Source organism: Pelodiscus sinensis, chromosome 19, assembly GCF_052426305.1.
Source record: "Pelodiscus sinensis isolate ZL-2025 chromosome 19, ASM5242630v1, whole genome shotgun sequence".
In the NCBI taxonomy this organism is placed as follows: domain Eukaryota; kingdom Metazoa; phylum Chordata; order Testudines; family Trionychidae; genus Pelodiscus; species Pelodiscus sinensis.
In genome coordinates, this window is record NC_143070.1 from 33179735 (window position 1) to 33198756 (window position 19022).

The 19022-nt window shown below is 50.6% G+C and overlaps 1 protein-coding gene across 4 annotated transcripts; it reads left to right on the top strand.

Annotated features, from left to right (window-relative positions):
- Window positions 1-283: 283 nt before the first annotated feature.
- On the top strand, window positions 284-16772 carry LOC149523096 (uncharacterized). 4 transcript variants are annotated; one of them, XM_089771304.1, is made up of 5 exons: window positions 284-425; window positions 1932-2019; window positions 2407-2533; window positions 7466-7579; window positions 10693-16772. In XM_089771304.1, exons 2-5 carry the CDS (start codon window positions 1996-1998, stop codon window positions 12456-12458), a joined length of 2031 nt encoding a protein of 676 aa, XP_089627430.1. In that variant the 5' UTR covers window positions 284-425; window positions 1932-1995; the 3' UTR covers window positions 12459-16772. The 4 variants fall into 4 exon arrangements, with proteins under 4 accessions (XP_089627430.1, XP_089627431.1, XP_089627428.1 ...); XM_089771305.1 differs by lacking the exon at window positions 284-425 and having other exon boundaries at window positions 1979-2019; XM_089771302.1 differs by lacking the exons at window positions 284-425; window positions 1932-2019; window positions 2407-2533 and adding an exon at window positions 2541-3508.
- Window positions 16773-19022: the final 2250 nt, after the last annotated feature.

Consider the following 19022-nt stretch of genomic DNA (forward strand, 5'->3'; position numbering starts at 1 on the left):
GAATTGGGGTGAGAATGTCCCACCCACCCCAGCCCCCTGCTCTGGGGTTGTAGGTCGTGGACAGGCAGAAGCAGCAAATAGTGACAGGAGAGGGAAAGGGGGACTCTGGGGGTGGGGGGCTGGCTCTGGGGAGCTCTGGGGTAGGGGGGAGAACAGGAGGGTTTCCCCTACAGCCCAGGGGAGGGGGTTGATCGGACCCCACGGCCCGCCGGGGCAGAGCGGCCCCCCACGCAGCCGGGGACACGCGTGGGGCAGAGAGAGCCGGACCCGGCCCGCGCTAGGACCCGGGGGGCGCCCCGCCCGGCCGCAGGAAGTGACTCGCTACATTGGCTCTTTGTGCGAACTCGCTCCTGGCTGCGCCCCCCCCCCTTGCCGGGACCCCGAGTCCTGCTCCCAGGCAGCCCCCCCCCCACCGTGGGGAGAAGGTGAGATCTGCCCCCCAGGGGCTGCTCCCTGCCTGAGTCTGCAGGGAGGGGGGCGGCCACGTGTGGGGCGCCTGGGGAGCAGGGGGATCTGAGAGTGGGAGGTTGGGGGGCAGCCACGTGTGGGGCGCCTGGGGGGCAGGGGGATCTGAGAGTTAGGGGGAGCAAGGGGGGCTGCAGGGGGATCTGGGGTTGGGGTGCAGCCACGGGTGGGGCGCCTGGGGGGCAGGAGGATCTGAGATTGGGAGGGTTGGGGTGCAGCCACGGGTGGGGCGCCTGGGGGGCAGGAGGATCTGAGAGTGGGAGGGTTGGGGGGCAGCCACGTGTGGGACACCTGAGGGCAGGGGATCTGAGAGTCGGGGAGCAGCAGCGTGGAGGGAGCAAGGGGACTGCAGGGGAATCTGAGAGTGGGAGGTTGGGGGGCAGCCACGTGTGGGGCGCCTGGGGGGCAGGGGGATCTGAGAATGGGAGAGTTGGGGGGCAGCCACGTGTGGGGCGCCTGGGGGGCAGGGGGATCTGAGAATGGGAGAGGTTGGGGGGCAGCCACGTGTGGGGCGCCTGGGGGGCAGGGGGATCTGAGAGTGGGAGGGTTGGGGGGCAGCCACGTGTGGGACACCTGGGGGGCAGGGGGATCTGAGAGTGGGAGGTTGGGGGGCAGCCACGTGTGGGGCGCCTGGGGGGCAGGAGGATCTGAGATTGGGAGGGTTGGGGGGCAGCCACGTGTGGGACACCTGGGGGGGGGGAGCTGAGTGTGGGGGGAGCAGGGGCATGGAGGGAGCAAGGGGGACTGCAGGGGGATCTGAGAGTGGGAGGTTGGGGGGCAGCCACGTGTGGGACACCTGGGGGGCAGGGGATCTGAGAGTCGGTGAGCAGCAGCATGGGGGGAGCAAGAGGGACTGCAGGGGGATCTGAGAGTGGAGGGGTTGGGGGGCAGCCACGTGTGGGGCGCCTGGGGGGGAGGGGGATCTGAGAGTTAGGGGGAGCAAGGGGGGCTGCAGGGGGATCTGAGAGTGGGGGGGCAGGGATGCAGGAGGGGCAGATCTGGGGGGCGTACAAGGATGCAGGGGGCGGGGTGGGGGTCTGGCTGAAAGAGGGGGAAGGGGGAACCAGCAGGGGGAGAATTCTGGGGCTCGGGGGAACAGCTGGGAAACTCTGGGTGGGGGGGACAATCTAAGGGACAGAAGAAGGGAGGGGGGATGGTGAACAGCTCCCCCAGCCAATGGGGTGAGAGGAAGGGCGGGGCTTGCCCCCGCCAGCAGCCAGTGAGGAATCTGGTCCCCTAGAACGGGTCCAACAACCACTAGGGGTGGGGGAGCAGGGGGCGCCCCCCCAAAAGGCTCTGACTTGGCCATGTCAATATCTCCCCCCCCACACACACACATCCAGCCCCTCCTGGCCCCGGGGGAGAGGGAGGCGAGGGGGGGGCTGTCTGCAAGGAGGGAGCCTCGGGGGAGCCGGGTATAACAGGGACAACGGTTAATTCACATCCCCCCCCCCTTCTCCCGACAGCCGGCAGCGCGACGGTCCCGTTTGGCCCCCGGCCGTCCCGTCTCCCCCGGGGCCGGGCAGAGACATGGCGGGGCTGGAGCCGGCTGAGGTAGGGGAGTTTGGGGGGGGGGGGTATTGTAGAGGGGGAGGGGACAGGGTGGGATGAAATTGCTGGGACATGCGCAGCCTGGGTCCCGATTTATTCCTTGACCAGTGGTGCTGGGGGTGGGGGGGAATATTCCCCCTTTTTTGACTCAGGAAACTCCCCCCCCCGGGCAGGGTTGGGCAAGCGGAGCAGAGCGCCGGAGCCTGAACCCCCTAGGCAGAGCTGGGGGGGGGGGGTACAAAGGAGCGGAGCTGGGATTCCGGTCCCTGTCACCTCTGCTCCCCCCTCAGCTCTCCCCTCTGTCTCCCCTGGGTGGGGTGGTGGGGGGGGATTCTGCCCCCCTCCCTTGTGACGAGTGGGGCTGTGGCGGGGGGTCCCCTGTCGTTGCAGGGGCCGGTGACCTTCGAGGAGGTGGCCGTGTACTTCACCGCGGGGCAGGGGGCGCTGCTGGGCCCGGCGCAGAGAGCCCTCTACCGGGACGTCATGCGGGAGAACTACGAGTCGGTGGCTGCGCTGGGTGAGGATTCCCGTGGCCGGCGGCGCCCTGGGGCCGGCGTGTCCGTGTCGGGTCGGGTCCCCGGGGGGGAACCGTTCCCCGCCTCCTTTCCCGCGGGGGAGGCGAGTGCGAGACCCAAGAGACCTGCCGATTCCCGCGCTTCCTGCCGACTCTCCCGGGGCAGGGACCGTGGGGCACCCGTTCTCCCACGTCCCCGCCCCCCTTCTGCCAGCACCGCTCGTGACCAGGGCCGCATTATGACTTTCGTGGGCCCTAGGCACTTTTGTCTTCGTGGGCCTCTCCCACCATAATTTAAATTATTTTTGCTCTAACTTTAAATACGGCGACATTTTCTTTTTTTCCCGTTTTCGGCAAAATGTAAGAGATTTTCGGGGGCCCGAAAAGTTTCCTTGTTTTCTGATGTGAGGAACAAATGAAAACATTTTCCTCGACCCTAAAAGTTCATTTTTTTTCCTTGTGATTTTAAAAGAAATTAAAACATTTTCGTGGGCCCCTAAAAGTATCATGGGCCCTAGGCACCGTGCCTAATGGGTAAGTCGGCCCTGCTCATGACCCGCCCCTGGGAGCGGAGGGACACCCCACCCGGGTAGGCAGGGGCATCCCCGGGCAGGCCGAAGCGCCGTTCGGGTTGCAGCTGGCAAGGGGGGCGGAGGGGAACAAGGGAAGTTTCTCCAGGCCTGTTCGTAGTCAGAGGGGGGTGTGGGAGAAAAATCAAATAACTCCAATTGTGTCTAAGGGGGGACTGTGCAGGAAATCAAAACTCTCTAAAAGAAAACTGCTGTAAGGGTTAAAAGTTTTCCAGGCCTCTCTCCCTGTAACAGAGAGAAATCATCTTAACTCTAATCAAGACCCTTGCAATGCCTCCTATCCCACTGCTGACACCAATTACTGGATGGAGGAGGTAACCTAGTGACAGAGGACGTAGGAAAAGCTGAAGGACTCGAGCCTTCTTTTGCCCCTGTCTTCACAGACAAGGTCAGCTCCCAGACTGCTGCACAAGGCAATGCAGTATGGGGGAGGAGGTGGGCAGCCCTCGGTGGAGAAAGAACGGGTTAAGAACTATTTAGAAAAGTTGGACACGCACAAATCCATGGGGCCGGATTTAATGTATCTGAGAGTCCTCAGGGAGATGGCAAACGTTATTGCAGAGCCTCTGGCCATGATCTTTGAAAACTCGGGAAGATCGGGAGGGATCCCAGATAATTAGGACAAGGCAAATGTCGCGCCCATCTTTAAAAAAGGAAAGGTCCCAATTCTCTACAGACTTGTCAGCCGCACCTCGGAAAAATCATGGAGGGGATAAGAACATAAGAACGGCCACACTGGATCAGACCAAAGGTCCATCCACCTGTCTGCCCACAGTGGCCAATGCCAGGTGCCCCAAAGGGAGTGAACTGAACAGGTAACGATCAAGCGACCTCTCTCCTGCCGTCCATCTTCACCCTCTGACAAACAGAGGCTAAGAACACTGTTCCCTACCCATCCTGGCTAGTAGCCAACAATAGACTTCACCTCCATGAATTTATCTAGCTCTCTTTTAAACCCTGTTATAGTCCTAGCCTTCACAACCTCCTCCGGCGAGGAGTTCCACAGATGGACTATGAGCTGTGTGAAGAAGAACATCCTTTTCTTTGTTCTAAACCTGCTGCCCGTTCATTTCATTTGGTGGCCACTAGTTCTTATATTATGGGAACAAGTGAAGAACTTTTCTCAATTCTTCATTTTATAAACCTCTCTCCTATCCCTGCTTAGTCTCCTCTTTTCCAAGCGGAAAAGTCCCCGTCTTTTTAATCTCTCCTCATATGGGACCCTTCTCTCATCAGCTCCTGCCTCCCTCCCCCCTTGCTGCCTCTGTATCAGAGGTAGCAAGGGTGGGAGAGTACATGTACTTGATGAGAAAACCACTAAGAACAGGCTTATCGGTTAATCGTGTAATTGACGCCACGTCGACATCCGTACTCTGGACTCTCTTCTATTTGTCCACATCTTTCCTGAAATGTGGTGCCCAGAACTGGACACAATACTCCAGTTGAGGCCTAACCAGCGCAGAGTAGAGCGGAAGAATGACTTCTCGTGTCTTGCTCACAACACACCTGCTCATGCAGCCCAGAATCAGGTTGGCTTTTTGTGCAACAGTGTCGCACTGTTGACTCATATTTAGCTTGTGGTCCACTATGATCCATTCTGCAGGACTCCTTCCTCGACAATCGCTTCCCGTTCTGTGTGTGTGACACGGATTGTTCCTTCCTAAGTGGAGCACGTTGCATTTGTCCTTATTCAACGTCATCCTATTGACCTCCGACCTTTTCTCCAGTTTTCCCAGATCAGTTTGAATTCTGACCCTGTCCTCCAGAGCAGTCGCAACCCCTCCCAGCTTGGGATCATCTGCAAACTTAATTAGCGTCCTCTCTATGCCGATATCGAAATCGTTGATGAAAATACCGAACAGAATTGGCCCCAAAACAGACCCCTATGGAATCTCACTTGTTATGCCCTTCCAGCAGGATTGTAAACCGTTAATAACGACTCTCTGAGGTTATGTGTACTCTACACTGTGAGTTTTCTTGGCAACAAATATGCTAATGAGGGACTCATTTGCATGAATTGTGATCTCATTTGCATATTTTCCACCAATCCCGTTTTTGTGCAAAAACAAGCCGGGTGGACATTTTCTTTTTGCGGAAAGCCTCCTTTTTCTGCAAATCGTATACTGCAAAAAAAGAGGTATACTGATCTTGCAAAAAAGGGGGTGTTGCACAAAAAGGAAACGCCCACAAAATCCACGAGTGCAAAAACGGATTGGCAGAACATATGCAAATGAGATCGCGACTCATGCAAATGAGTCCCTCAGTAGCGTATTTTTTGCCGAGAAAACTCGTCGTAAAGACGTAGCCTGAGAATGGTTATCCAGCCAGTTATACAACCACCTCTAAGTTGTGTTTGCCTAGTTTATTGATAAGTAAATCATGCGAGACCGTGTCAAATGCCTTACTGAAGTCTAGGTATACTACATCCACCACTTCTCCCTTATCCGCAAGACTCGTTATCCTTTCAAAGAAAGCTATCCGATTGGTTTGACATGATTTTTTCTTTACAAATCCGTGCTGGTTGTTCCCTATCACCTGATTTTCTTCCAGATGTTTGCAGATGGATTCCTTAATGACCTGCTCCATTATCTTCCCTGACATAGAAGCTAAACCGACTGGTCTGCGGTTTCCTGGGTGGTTCTTATTTCCCTTTTCATAGAACGGGAACGCTATTTGCCCTTTTCCAGTCTTCTGGAATCTCTCCTGTCTTCCATGGCTTTTCAAAGACCATTACTAATGACTCAGATGTCTCCACCGTCAGGTCCTTGAGTTTTCAGGGCCTGACGAAATGTATCTTAGTTGACTCGAAGACATCGAACGCATCTATGTAATTTTTAACTTGTTCTTCCCCTATCATAGCTTCTGAACCTACCCCATTTTCAGTGGCATTCAGTTGTCCAACCACTACCAACCTTCTTGGTGAAAATCAGAACAAAGAAGTCATTAAACGCCTTGGCTATTTCCACATTTTCTGTTTGAGTGTGTCTACACTGTACCCGGCGCTCGAAAGAAGCTGCGAAATTTGAGCTATGCAAATTGCGTAGCTTATTTCGAGTCAGTTTCGAAATAGCTGATTTCATCATTTGGCACTTCCTGTACAGCGCCAAATTTTGAAATAACCCGCTATTACGAAACGTCTCTTACTCATGGAATGAGGTTTACGGGGATGTCTGAATAGCACTTCAGTGTAGATGCAGCTTTATAGTTTTTCCTCTTCGTTGAGTAACAAGCCTATTTCGTCCTTGGTCTTCATCTTCTAACGTATTTGTAGAGTGTTTTCAGGTTACCCTTCATGTCTCTAGCGAGTTTGATCTCAGTTTGTGCCTTGACCTTTCTAATTTTGCCCCTACATGCTCGGGTTATTTGTTTATATTTATCCTTCGTAATTAGACCTAGCTTCCACTTTTTGCAAGACTCTTTTTTGAATTTTACATCGTTCAGGTTCTCCTGGTGAAGCCAGGGTGGTCTCTTGCCAGACTTCCTAAATTTCTTGCATGCTGGAACACTTTGGTTTTGTGCCCCTTAATTCTGTCTTTTTTTTTTTGCAAAACTGCCAACTGCCTTCAATTGTTTGTCCTCTTAGACGTGCTTCCCATGGGATCTAACCTACCAACTCCCTGGCTACGTTTACACTGGCATGATTTTCTGGAAATGCCAGTTTTAAAGTTTAAAGCTTTCCGTTAAAAGCATTTTCGGAAAAGCGCGTCTAGATTGGCAGGACGCTTTTCCGCAAAAGCACTTTTTGCAGAAAAGCGTCCGTGGCCAATCTAGACGTGGTTTTCCGCAAGAAAGCCCCGATCGCCATTTTCGCGATCGGGGCTTTTTTGCGGAAAATAAATCTGAGCTATTTACACTGGCCCTTTTGCGCAAAAGTTTTTCGGAAAAAGACTTTTGCCTGAACGGGAGCAGCATAGTATTTCTGCAAAAGCACTGACAATCTTACATGAGATTTTTTGCGGAAATTCAAGCGGCCGGTGTAGACAGCTGGCAAGTTTTTCCGCAAAAGCAGATGATTTTGCGGAAAAACTTGCCAGTCTAGACACAGCCCCTGAGTTTGGTAACGTTTGAGTTTGAAATCTGTCTTTAGTTTGCTGGTCTCTCTCCTCCCGTTCCTTAGCTTAGAATCACAGTCACTTTCTCCCAAGGCACCTTCCACTTTCAAATTCTCAACCAGTTCCTCCTCGTTTATCAAAATCAAATCTAGAGCAGCCTCTCCCTTAATTGCTTTTCCTGCATCATGAAAAAATATCTCCAATCCATTCCAAGAACTTGTTGCATGGTCTGTGTCCTTTGCGACAAAAACTCCGGTGCACTTTAAGAATGTCTGTTTTCACCCCCTGGGCAGGACTCCCCGTTCCCAAACCTGACTTGATCGCCCGGCTGGAAGCAGGGGAAGATCCGTGGGTCCCGGATCTCCAAGTCTCCGAGGAAAAGATGATCCTAAGAGGCAGCGGCACAGGTGAGGAGTCAGCGACACTGACAAAGTGTCTGGCCAATGAAGGAAGACATTGGAAATCCCCAACGTGTGGGGTGAGCCCTCTCTGATCTCCCTCCTCTTGCCCGAATCATAGAACGCTAGAAGTGGAAGGGACCTCGAGAGATCATCGAGTGCAATCTCCTGCCCTCATGGCAGGACCCGGTACTGTCTAGACAAGGAGTGGCCAAACCACGGCTCGCAAGCCACATGCGGCTCTTCTCCCCCAAAAGTGTGGCTCACGAAGCCACTCCTGCGCCCCCCCCCAAATGGCCCCTGGCTCTCCTGTCCTCATCGGGGTAGCGATTCAAAATGGTGCCCAAGATGGCGGCTCTCAACGGGTGCCTGATACGGCCAAAGAGCCTAAGCTTCTTTCTTAAAGGGGCAGCCTCCTTTTTTTTTTTGGCTTGAAAATTCTGGAGAGGGGCTTTCCTTTCCTTTCCCTTCTCCTCCTGCCGACAATTCTGGTGTGGCTCTTCGCATTTTTTCCACTGGTGTTTCGATTCTCTTTGTGAAATGGGTTTGTCATCCCTGCTCTAAACCATCCCTGACAGATGTCTATCTAACCTGCTCTTCAATATCTCCACAGATGGAGATTCCACAACCTCCCTAGGCAATTTATTCCAGTGTTTGACCACCCGGACAGGCAGCAAGTTTTTCCTCATGTCCAACCTCAACCTCCCTTGCTGCAGTTTAAACCCATTGCTTCTTCTCCTGTCCTCAAAGGCCAAGGAGAACAATTTTTCTCCCTCCTCCTTGTGACACCCTTTTAGATACCCGAAAACGGCTCTCATGTCCCCTCTCAGTCTTCTCTTTTCCAAACTAAACAAGCCCGATTCTTTCAGTCTTCCCTCCTAGCTCATGTTCTCTCGACCTTTCATCATTCTTCTTGCTCTTCTCTCGACCTTCTCCAATTTCTCCACCTCTGTCTTGAAATGCGGTGCCCAGAACTGGACACACGACTCCAACTGAGGCCTAACCAGTGCAGAGCAGAGCGGAAGAATGACTTCTCGTGTCTTGCTCACAACACACCTGTTAATGCCTCCCAGAATCATGTTGGCTTTTTTTGCAACAGCGTCACACTGTTGGCTTATATTTAGCGTGTGGTCCACTTTAACCCCTTTCTGCAGGACTCCTTCCTAGACAGTTGCTTCCCATTCTGTATGGCTACGTCTACACTGGCAGCGTCTTGCGCAAGAACAACTGTTCTTGCGCAAAAATTTGCCGGGTGTCTACACTGCATGCGTGTTCTTGTGCAAGCAAATTTACAGTCTAGCGTTGTAAAACAAGGCTTCTTCCGGAAGAGTTATTCCTCTCCCCACGCGGAATAAGCCCTCTTGCGCAAGAGCTCTTCCACAAGAGGGCAGTGCAGACAGGCAACATGAAATTCTTGCGCAAGAAGCCCCTATGGGTACAATGGCCATCAGATCTTTCTTGCGCAAGAGAGCGTCCACACTGAAAGGATGCTCTTGCGCAAAAGCACATGCCAGTGTAGACGCGCTCTTGTGGAAGACTTCTTGCACAAGAACTCTTCCGTAAAACAGGTCTTGCCAAAGAAGCTGCCAGTGTAGACATAGCCTTCGTGTGAAACGGATTGTTCCTTCCTAAGTGGAGTACTTTGCATTTGTCCTTATTCCTCTTCATCCTATTGACCTCAGAATCATAGAATCCTTGGACTGGAAGGGACCTCGAGAAGTCATCGAGTCCAGTCCCCTGCCCTCATGGCAGGACCAAATACTGCCTAGACCATCCCTGATAGACCTTTATCTAACCTGCTCTTCAATATCTCCAGAGATGGGGATTCCACAACCTCCCTGGGCAATTTATTCCAGTGTTTGACCACCCTGACAGGTAGGAACTTTTTCCTAATGTCCAACCTCAACCTCCCTTGCTGCAGTTTAAGCCCATTGCTTCTAGTTCTATTCTCAGAGGCCAAGATGAACAAGTTTTCTCCCTCCTCCTTATGACACCCTTTTAGATACCTGAAAATGGCTGTCATGTCCTGCCTTGAGGGCGGAGGGCTGGACTCGATGACCTCTCGAGGTCCCTTCCAGTCCTCTTATTCTATGATTCTATGATTCAGTCTTCTCTTTTCTAAACTAAACAAGCCCAATTCTTTCAGCCTTCCTTCCTAGATCATGTTCTCTGGACCTTTCATCATTCTCGTTGCTCTTCTCTGGACCCTCTCCAATTTCTCCACCTCTTTCTTGAAATGTGGTACCCAAAACTGAACACAATACTCCAGCACGGCAAGTGTCTTTCTCAAGGCCTCCCCCCCCCCAATTGTGTTAGCTTCTAGGAGTTTTCTTCTCCTCTGTAAGGCTACGTCTACACTGGCATGATTTTCCGGAAATGCTTTTAACGGAAAAGTTTTCCGTTAAAAGCATTTTCGGAAAAGAGCGTCTAGATTGGCAGGATGCTTTTCCGCAAAAGCACTTTTTGCGGAAAATCGTCCGTGGCCAATCTAGACGCGGTTTTCCGCAAAAAAGCCCCAATCGCCATTTTCGCCATCGGGGCTTTTTTGCGGAAAACAGTACTGTGCTGTCTACACTGGCCCTTTTGCGCAAAAGTCTTTCGGAAAAAGACTTTTGCCCGAACGGGAGCAGCATAGTTTTTCCGGAAAAGCACTGATGATTTTACAGTAGATCGTCAGTGCTTTTCCGGAAAATCAAGCGGCCCGTGTAGACAGCTGGCAAGTTTTTCCGGAAAAGTGGCTCATTTTCCGGAAAAACTTGCCAGTCTAGACACAGCTTAAGTGTTTGGATGGGATGTTTGGAGTCAGTAGCCAATTTCCTCCGACTGCCCCCACAATTACTATGTTGTCTTTACCATTCCCTTTTGTGCCATCCCAGGCATATGGAGATATACCTGTCTCATAGAGTAGGAAGGGACCTCGCAAGGTTACTGAGTCCAGTCTCCTGCCTTCATGCCAGGACCAAGTACCATCCCTTACAGATTTGCCCCGATCTCTAAATGATCCCCGTCATGGGTTGAACTCACAACTTTGGGTTAGTAGGCTAATGCTCAAACCACTGAGCTATTTCTCTCCCTAAGAAGGCAATGACTCCTGCCTCGATTCTCTCTCTCTTTCCCCACAGGTGATGATGAGACGGTGAATCCACCACTGGAAGGTCCTGAGAAAGGAGAATTGCAGGGGACTTTGATGAGAAGAACGGAAGAGCTTTTTTCCCAGTGCCTGGAACAAAGAGACGCCTGGGGTAATTGGCCAGAAAGGACGCTGGGAAACAACCTGTGTCAGAAAGTGGCTGAATCCGTTGAATGTGGGAGAGACAGCGATGGTCCTAACGAATGCACGTCTCCGCAGAAAGATCCCAAGGATAAGAAACCCTATAAATGCTTGGATTGTGGGAAGATCTTCAATCGGCGCTCCGGCCTTACTAACCATAGGAGAGTCCACACAGGAGAAAGGCCCTATCCATGTGTGGACTGTGGGAAAAGTTTCAGTCAACGCTCCGGCCTTATTAACCATAGGAGAATCCATACAGGAGAAAGGCCCTATAAGTGTGGGGACTGTGGGAAAAGCTTCAGTCAGTACTCGGGCCTTATTAACCACAGCAGAATCCACACAGGGGAGAGACCCTATAAATGCGTGGATTGTGGGAAACGCTTCGATCGGAGCTCCAATCTTACGACCCATCGAAGAGTGCACACGGGAGAGAGACCCTATAAGTGCCTTGAGTGCGGGAAAAGCTTCAGTCAGCTCTCAGGCCTTATCAGCCATAGGAGAAACCATACGGGAGAGCGGCCCTACAAATGTCACGAGTGCGGGAAAAGTTTTGGTGTGCCATCCGCCCTCCTTATACACGCGAGAACCCACACGGGAGAGAAACCCTATAAATGCTCGGATTGCGGGAAAAGCTTCAGTCAGCGCTCACGCCTTATTAGCCACCAGATAATCCACACGGGAGAGGGGCCGTATAAATGCCTTCAGTGCGGGAAAAGTTTCAGCGCGCCTTCCGTCCTCGTTATCCATCAGAGAACCCACACGGGTGAGAAACCCTATAAATGTTTGGACTGCGGGAAAAGCTTCAGTCAGCGCTCCGTCCTTATGACCCACCAGCGAATCCATACGGGAGAGGGACCCTATAAATGCCTGGAGTGCGGGAAAAGTTTCAGTGTCCCGTCCGCCTTGATTATCCATCAGAGGACCCACACGGGAGAGAAACCCTACAAGTGCTTGGAATGTGGGAAATGCTTCAGTCGCAGCTCCCATCTCGTTAGCCACGGGAGAATGCACTCGGGAGAGGGGCCGTATAAATGCTTAGCCTGTGGGAAATGCTTCAGCCAGCGCTCCGTCCTCGTTAACCATGGGAGAATCCACACGGGAGACGGGCCCTATAAATGTCTTGAGTGTGGGAAAACTTTCGGTGTCCCATCGGCCCTTCTCATCCACCAGAGAACCCACACGGGAGAGAAGCCCTATCAGTGCTCGGAGTGCGGGAAAAGCTTCAGTCAACGCTCGGGCCTGATTAGCCATGGACGAATCCACACGGGAGAGAAACCCTATAAATGCGCAGAGTGCGGGAAAAGCTTCAAACGCAGCTCAAACCTTATTACGCACCGGAGGCTGCACACGGGCGAGAGGCCCTATAAATGTACAGACTGTGGGAAGAGCTTCAGTCAGCGCTCTGGCCTCATTAGCCACGGAAGAATCCACACAGGCGAGAAACCCTATAAATGCGTGGACTGCGGGAAAAGCTTCAGCCAGCGCTCCGTGCTCAGTAACCACATGAGAATCCACACGGGAGAGAGACCGTATACATGCGCGGACTGCGGGAAAAGCTTCAACCGGAGCTCAAATCTGGTCACCCATCGGAGACTGCACACTGGGCAAAGTTCGTAAGCGCTCTTTGCAAGCTTCGGGGAGAGCTCCCAACTTCACGAGGGAAAATGAAAGTGCCTCCACCATGGGATATGTCCCGTTGGACGATCAAGCCTTGTTTCACGTCAGACAATCCACATGGAAGAGAACCTCCCTCCCAGAAATGCTTGGATGAGGGGAAAAGTTCCTAAAGTTCAGGGGGGAAAAAAATCATGCTTCCACATGTCATAATGGATGGAAGAAAGACCTTGAAAGTGGGGATGGTCTTTCATCAGAGATGCTTCCACAAAGGAGAGACATTCTATCAGCGGGCTGACTAGGGCCGGCCCTATTAAAAACTTCCCATTTCCTTAATTCCCGCACACTGCAATGGCGTGTGGTTCCCGCGTGCCTGTCTCTGGCAGCCGGTCCGGCAGCAGCTGCCTCTGAGCCAATCGGGACTACAGGCTTCTGTCTACTAGACTACAGGCTTCTGTCGACAAAGAGCGTCTAAACGACTTCCAGTTCTGTCGACAAAGCAAGCCGCTTTGTCGACACAAGAGTGTAGATGCAAAGGACAGTGGAGAGGCAAGAACGCCTTCTGGCAACAGAACTCTAGTAGACTGTCTACTAGACTACAGGCTTCTGTCGACAAAGAGTGTCTAAACGACTTCCAGTTCTGTTGACAAAGCAAGCCGCTTTGTCGACACAAGAGTGTAGATGCAAAGGACAGTGGAGAGGCAAGAACGCCTTCTGGCAACAGAACTCTAGTAGACTGTCTACTAGACTACAGGCTTCTGTCGACAAAGAGCGTCTAAACGACTTCCAGTTCTGTCGACAAAGCAAGCCGCTTTGTCGACACGAGAGTGTAGACGCAAAGGACAGTGGAGAGGCAAGAACGCCTTCTGGCGACAGAACTCTATCGACAAAAGGCGTTATTCCTCGTAGAATGAGGCTTACTGCCATCGACAAAACTGCCGAGTTCTGTCGACGTTATGTCGAGAGAACACGGCGGTAGTGTAGACGCAGGTATCGTTTTGTCGACAAAAGTCCGTGTTTGGTGACAAAACCGTGTAGTCTAGACACACACATAATGTGAAGGGTTGGTTGGTGTTGGGAAGGAAACTGGGGGGGGGGGGGGTTCGTGATTGGGTCTGATGGAGGTGCTTAGAGGGAGCTACGGAAATCTAACGTTCAAGACGATGGGATAAGCTCGCGGAAGGGAGATGCAACCTGTCCTCCCTCACCCCCTCTGCGTTTAGAAAGCACCAACAAAAGGGAGTGTATTTCACGGGGTCTTTTGTGGCGGTCTGGCCACACGGAACGAAACTAACAGCCTGCTGCAAACCCGGGACCATCTCCGTGGCCTGCCCTAGAGGAATTGCCTAGTTTTTACCAGGTTGTGTGTCTGTCACCTCCCAGAACACCTTAGGACAGATGAGTTCTGTTAATCCCGGGTCGGCTACCCACATAGCCCTCCGCCCAAAGGATGAGACACTCCAGCAATAATTCCTCGGTGACAAAGTAATTATTTAATCCAATCAGTCATGGTGTAGTTAATAATGAACTTATAACACTAGCTACTGTAGAGCTATGCAATCAACCGTACAAGCCACGCAGCCGGTACAATGCCGCGTGACAGGTCACACCGATTCCTTATACGTACGGTAAAATCCTTAAGACAGTGTTGTCATGTTAGAGCAAACCTATTACAGCGTAACATACAGATCCCTTCTATCAGTGTTTCTTAAACTTTTTAAGACCGAGGAACACCAAACAATTTTTGTTTTATGAGGCACACCAAGGATTTTTTGTTGGGAGGCAGAAAAAAAGGGTCGGGGGGGGGGGGGAAGTTTTTGAGGAAAAAAAAAGTCATCTGCCCCTTTAAGGGCGGCTATTTTGAACTCTGTTCTCCGTAACACGGTTTAAGGAACACTGCCTTATATAGCATGGCATAAGAGTGGCCGTACTGGGTCAGACCAAAGGTCCGTCCAGCCGAGTGTCCTGTCTGCCCACAATGCCCAATGCCAGATGCCCCAGAGGGAGGGAACACAACAGATAAACCTTGCGTGATCCATCCCATGTCACCCGTATCCAGACAAACAGGCTAGGGACACCATTCCTACCCATCCTGGTCTTCACCCCATCCCCTGGCGAGGAGTTCCACAAGTTACAACAAAGCTTCCTTTGGTTTATTGTAAACCTGCTGCCTGTTCATTTCATCGGGTGGCCCCGAGTGAACGTGCGTCGGTCGTAACGTATGCACAGTGATCAGTCCATCATAGAGTGGGTGGGGTAAAATCTATCCAGCTTTATTTGCAGCCATTCCTTATAACCAAGCATGTTCTACTTGCTTCCCATCTTCTTCCCTCCTCCTGACGCCTCTCGGTCTTTCTGCTCTACCCAAAGTGACTCCATCCCTTTTATGGATTTTTTTTTCTCGCTTCTCTCTCTCCTCTGCTCACACGATCGGCTTTTCTCCACTCCCTGCCCTGATCCTCTCTGCTCACCGCAAACCGGCCAGCGCTCGTCTTTGGAAATGATTTTTGGCCCTTTCTCTTTGGCTGAGCTCTTAGTCCCTGTTTAGCCGATCAACATTACCTGGACCCAGCTGAAAGCCTCTTTTCCACCTTCATGTATGTGGAACAACATTAATCTGAATTTTACTTTGCTCCCGTTACCTGCACGCTCAATTCAGCCAAAGTTCTCCTTTTTCGATTTGCGAAGGAAAAGTCTTTGCAGACGCTGGGTTGGATTTCTAGCTCACCGTCCCTCCAACGACCCGTATTTCTTACCTGCAAAAACATAAGAACAGCTGTACTGGGTCAGACCAAAGGTCCATACAGCCCAATGTCCTGTCTGCTGACAGTGGCCAACGCCAGGTGTCCTAGAGGGAGTGAATCGAACAGGTAATGATCAAGCGATCTCTCTCCTGCCATCCATCTCCACCCTCTGACAAATAGAGGTGAGGGACACCATCCTGGCTAATAGCCATTAATGGACTTAACCTCCATGAATTTATCTAGTTCTCTTTTAAACCCTGTTATAGTCCTAGCCTGCACAACCTCCTGCAGCAAGGAGTTCCACAGGTTGACTGTGCGCTGTGCGAAGAAGAACTTCCTATTCTTTGTTTTAAACCTGCTGCCCATTAGTTTCATTTAGTGGCCCCTAGTTCTTACATTATGGGAACAAGTAAATAACTTTTCCTTATTCACTTTCTCCACACCACTCATGACTTTATAGATCTCTGTCCTATCCCCGCTTAGTCGCTTTTCCAAGCTGAAAAGTCCCCGTCTCTTTAATCTCTCATATGGGACCCGTTCCAAACCCCTCATCATTTTAGTTGCCCTTCTCTGAACCTTTTCTGCATTAGCTCTACAACACACTACGTTTTTAGGCGTGTTTAAGTTCTACGGCACGAACGCCAGTTTGGTTGTATTAATTGGAGTAGGTGACGTATGTTTTCTCCCTCTCTCTGCCTGCTTGCGCCTGGGTGCTTTTCTGAGGGATTGGTTTCCACCCAATCTCTTTTGGGAGGCCGAAAGGCCTCCGGATCCCGCCTCTGAGCGTCTGTGGGTGGAAAATGTTTGGAATTAGCTAGAAAATCTCCTCCAATTCTCCCCCACTTTTCCTATCGTCACAGAGAGGAAGCCGTGTTAGTCTGACCTTGTAAAACCAAAAAGCAGTCATGTAGCACTTTAAAGACTAACAAAATAGTTTGTTAGATGATAACATAATAGTTTATTAGAGTTTTCCTAGCCTGAGCTGACCCCGAATGTCTTTTATTATTATTATTTTATTTTATTTTATTATTATTCGGATCTCTCCAACAGCAAAGAAAGTTTATCAGAGTTACCGAGTTCCTTTTTTGGGGAAAGATTGTTTCATTCCTAGATTGCCTCATGTGGCTCCGCGTTATGCCAAAAAAATGTTTTCATATGTATTCTGATTTCCTTAGGGATCCGAAGTAATTTTGCTGGGGCAGGGACTAGGGATGCGAACGGGTAGCCGGTTACCTGGTAAGCATCCAACGGTGATACTTACCAGGTAAAAGTTAACCAATACCCGGGAGCAGTCCCGACGGCCTCCCCCCCTGCTCATCCCTGTTTAATCAGCGAATCTTAACGTTGAACTGGTTAACTCGTTAAATGGGATTTCACATCCCTAGCAGGGAGAGTAAAATGTGGTGAGTTTGGTTCTGTGTTATTTGAAGGCGATGGGGTGACTTGGAGGCTACGTCTAGACTGGCATGATTTTCCAGAAATGCTTTTAACGGAAAAGTTTTCCGTTAAAAGCATTTTCGGAAAAGAGCGTCTAGATTGGCACAGACGCTTTTCCGCAAAAGCACTTTTTGTGGAAAAGCGTCTGTGGTCAATCTAGACGCGCTTTTCTGCAAAAAAGCCCCGATCGCCATTTTCGCGATTGGGGCTTTTTTGCGGAAAACAAGTCTGAGCTGTCTACACTGGCCCTTTTGCGCAAAAGGGACTTTTGCCCGAACGGGGGCAGAATAGTATTTCCGCAAAAAGCACTGATTTCTTACAGTAGGAAGTCAGTGCTTTTGCGGAAATTCAAGCGGACAGTGTAGACAGCTGGCAAGTTTTTCCAGAAAAGCGGCTGATTTTCCGGAAAAACTGGCCAGTCTAGACACAGCCGGAGAGATTCCCTCCTCCCTCTCCCCTTCGCTGTCATGCCCAGCAGAATATATCCTGACCGAGTCCCCTGAGAGCTAGAGACAAACACGTCCCGGATCTGTAGGGGGAATTCAGATGAACCCCAAGCTCTGTTTGACCTTTCGGAGCTGAAAACCCTAGTTCTGTTTATTGCTAAAGTGGCGTCTGGGCTTTTTTTCCAGCCATCTGGAGATGGGCAAATTCAGGGCTTTGTTTGTTTTTTGTCCCTTGTTTAATTTCTTCCGTTGGCACGATGGTACCGGGCGTCTCTGCTATAAGTCACCCTGGGATACATCCGTTCTGCACTAAAGTCGTTTAGTGCTTGTAGGAACTGATGCGTTATAAGTCCTCCCATTCCCGCTCTTAAGTTGCGCAAAAAAAAACCCCAGTTTGCGAAAATGCAAGTCGGCCGTGGGAAAAAAAAGTTGTTTTGCTGTAAGTCCAAGTTTTTTTAGTACGTATCTTACACTTAAAGCGAGGACGGCCGGTACAACGTTTGTAAGTGGCACAGCCAAACAACACGGGCACAGCCAAACAACACAGGCACAAGCGTGGAATATTGCTTCTGCAAATATGGCGGCTCATTAGCTATGCAAATGAGACTCAGTGATATTCCACGCTTAGCCTCATTTGCATATCTCTGGCGCAAGATCGCGCGAGTGTAGACATAGCCAGGAAGTTTAGCGAGTCTGGAAGAAAACAGAAATTTGTTTTCCTTATTGTGGGAGTTAGTCTATGGGATTTCACTTCGTGAAAACAAAAGGCTGTGTCTAGACTGGCAAGTTTTTCCGCAAAATCATCTGATTTTGCGGAAAAACTTGCCAGCTGTCTACACTGGCTGCTTGAATTTCCACAAAAGCACTGACGATCTCCTGTAAAATCATCAGTGCTTTTCCGGAAATACTATGCTGCTCCCGTTCAGGCAAAAGTCTTTTTCCGAAAGACTTTTGTGCAAAAGGGCCAGTGTAGACAGCATAGTACTGCTTTCTGCAAAACCACTACAAAAAAGTGCGTTTGCGGAAAAGCATCCTGCCAATCTAGACGTGCTTTTCCGAAAATGCTTTTAACGGAAAACTTTTCCGTTAAAAGCATTTCCAGAAAATCATGCCAGTGTCAACGTAGCCAAAAATGTTTTAAAAGCCTGCTTGGTAGCTATTGTGTGTCTCGTTTTTTAAAGCCAGAAATTATAATATGAGCTTGGTGTGACAGGATGAAACACAACTTCACTGAGCACTTTGCGACAAATGCTCCTTTTCCAGCAGAGTCCTTTTTTATACTATTTTTGTACGTTCTTTATCCTTGGTCATGAGATGTTTGTGTCGTTTGAACAGTGAAAATGATCCGTGTCTATCAGCAAACACACCAAGCCCTGGTCTTCCCTTGGACTTTATTTCAAAATAACCCGGCCCCACGGTCAAATTTATAAGCAAACCAAATTTTGATTTAATTTATGGGCTGCGGAGTTTGAAATCTGTACTCCCACTTTCCATCAGGAGTAACGCCAATTCCAAAACAGTAACTTTGAAATAACAGTCGTGTGGATGCACTAGTGCTAATTTGAAATAATTACTTCCTGGAATAATTTGAACTAATTACTCCCCAGTGCTTTCTGGGACTCTTAAGTCCTAGGTAGCGTGTCCACATTAACAGAGCCTGCCTTAGACTAATTTCGGTGTTCGCCTGTGGTGAGGACACGCTAGTTCAAATTTGTTCCATCGGGAGTCAAGCCGAATTCACTACATTTGAAATAGTTTCCTAGTGTAGACACGGCCCATGTGTGAGAGCTAGATTCACACCCTGAGGGTGTGTCTAGACTACATGCCTCCGTCGACGGAGGCATGTAGATTAGCCAGATCGGCAGAGGGAAATGAAGCCGCGATTAAAATAATCGCGGCTTCATTTAAATTTAAATGGCTGCCCCGCTCTGCCGATCAGC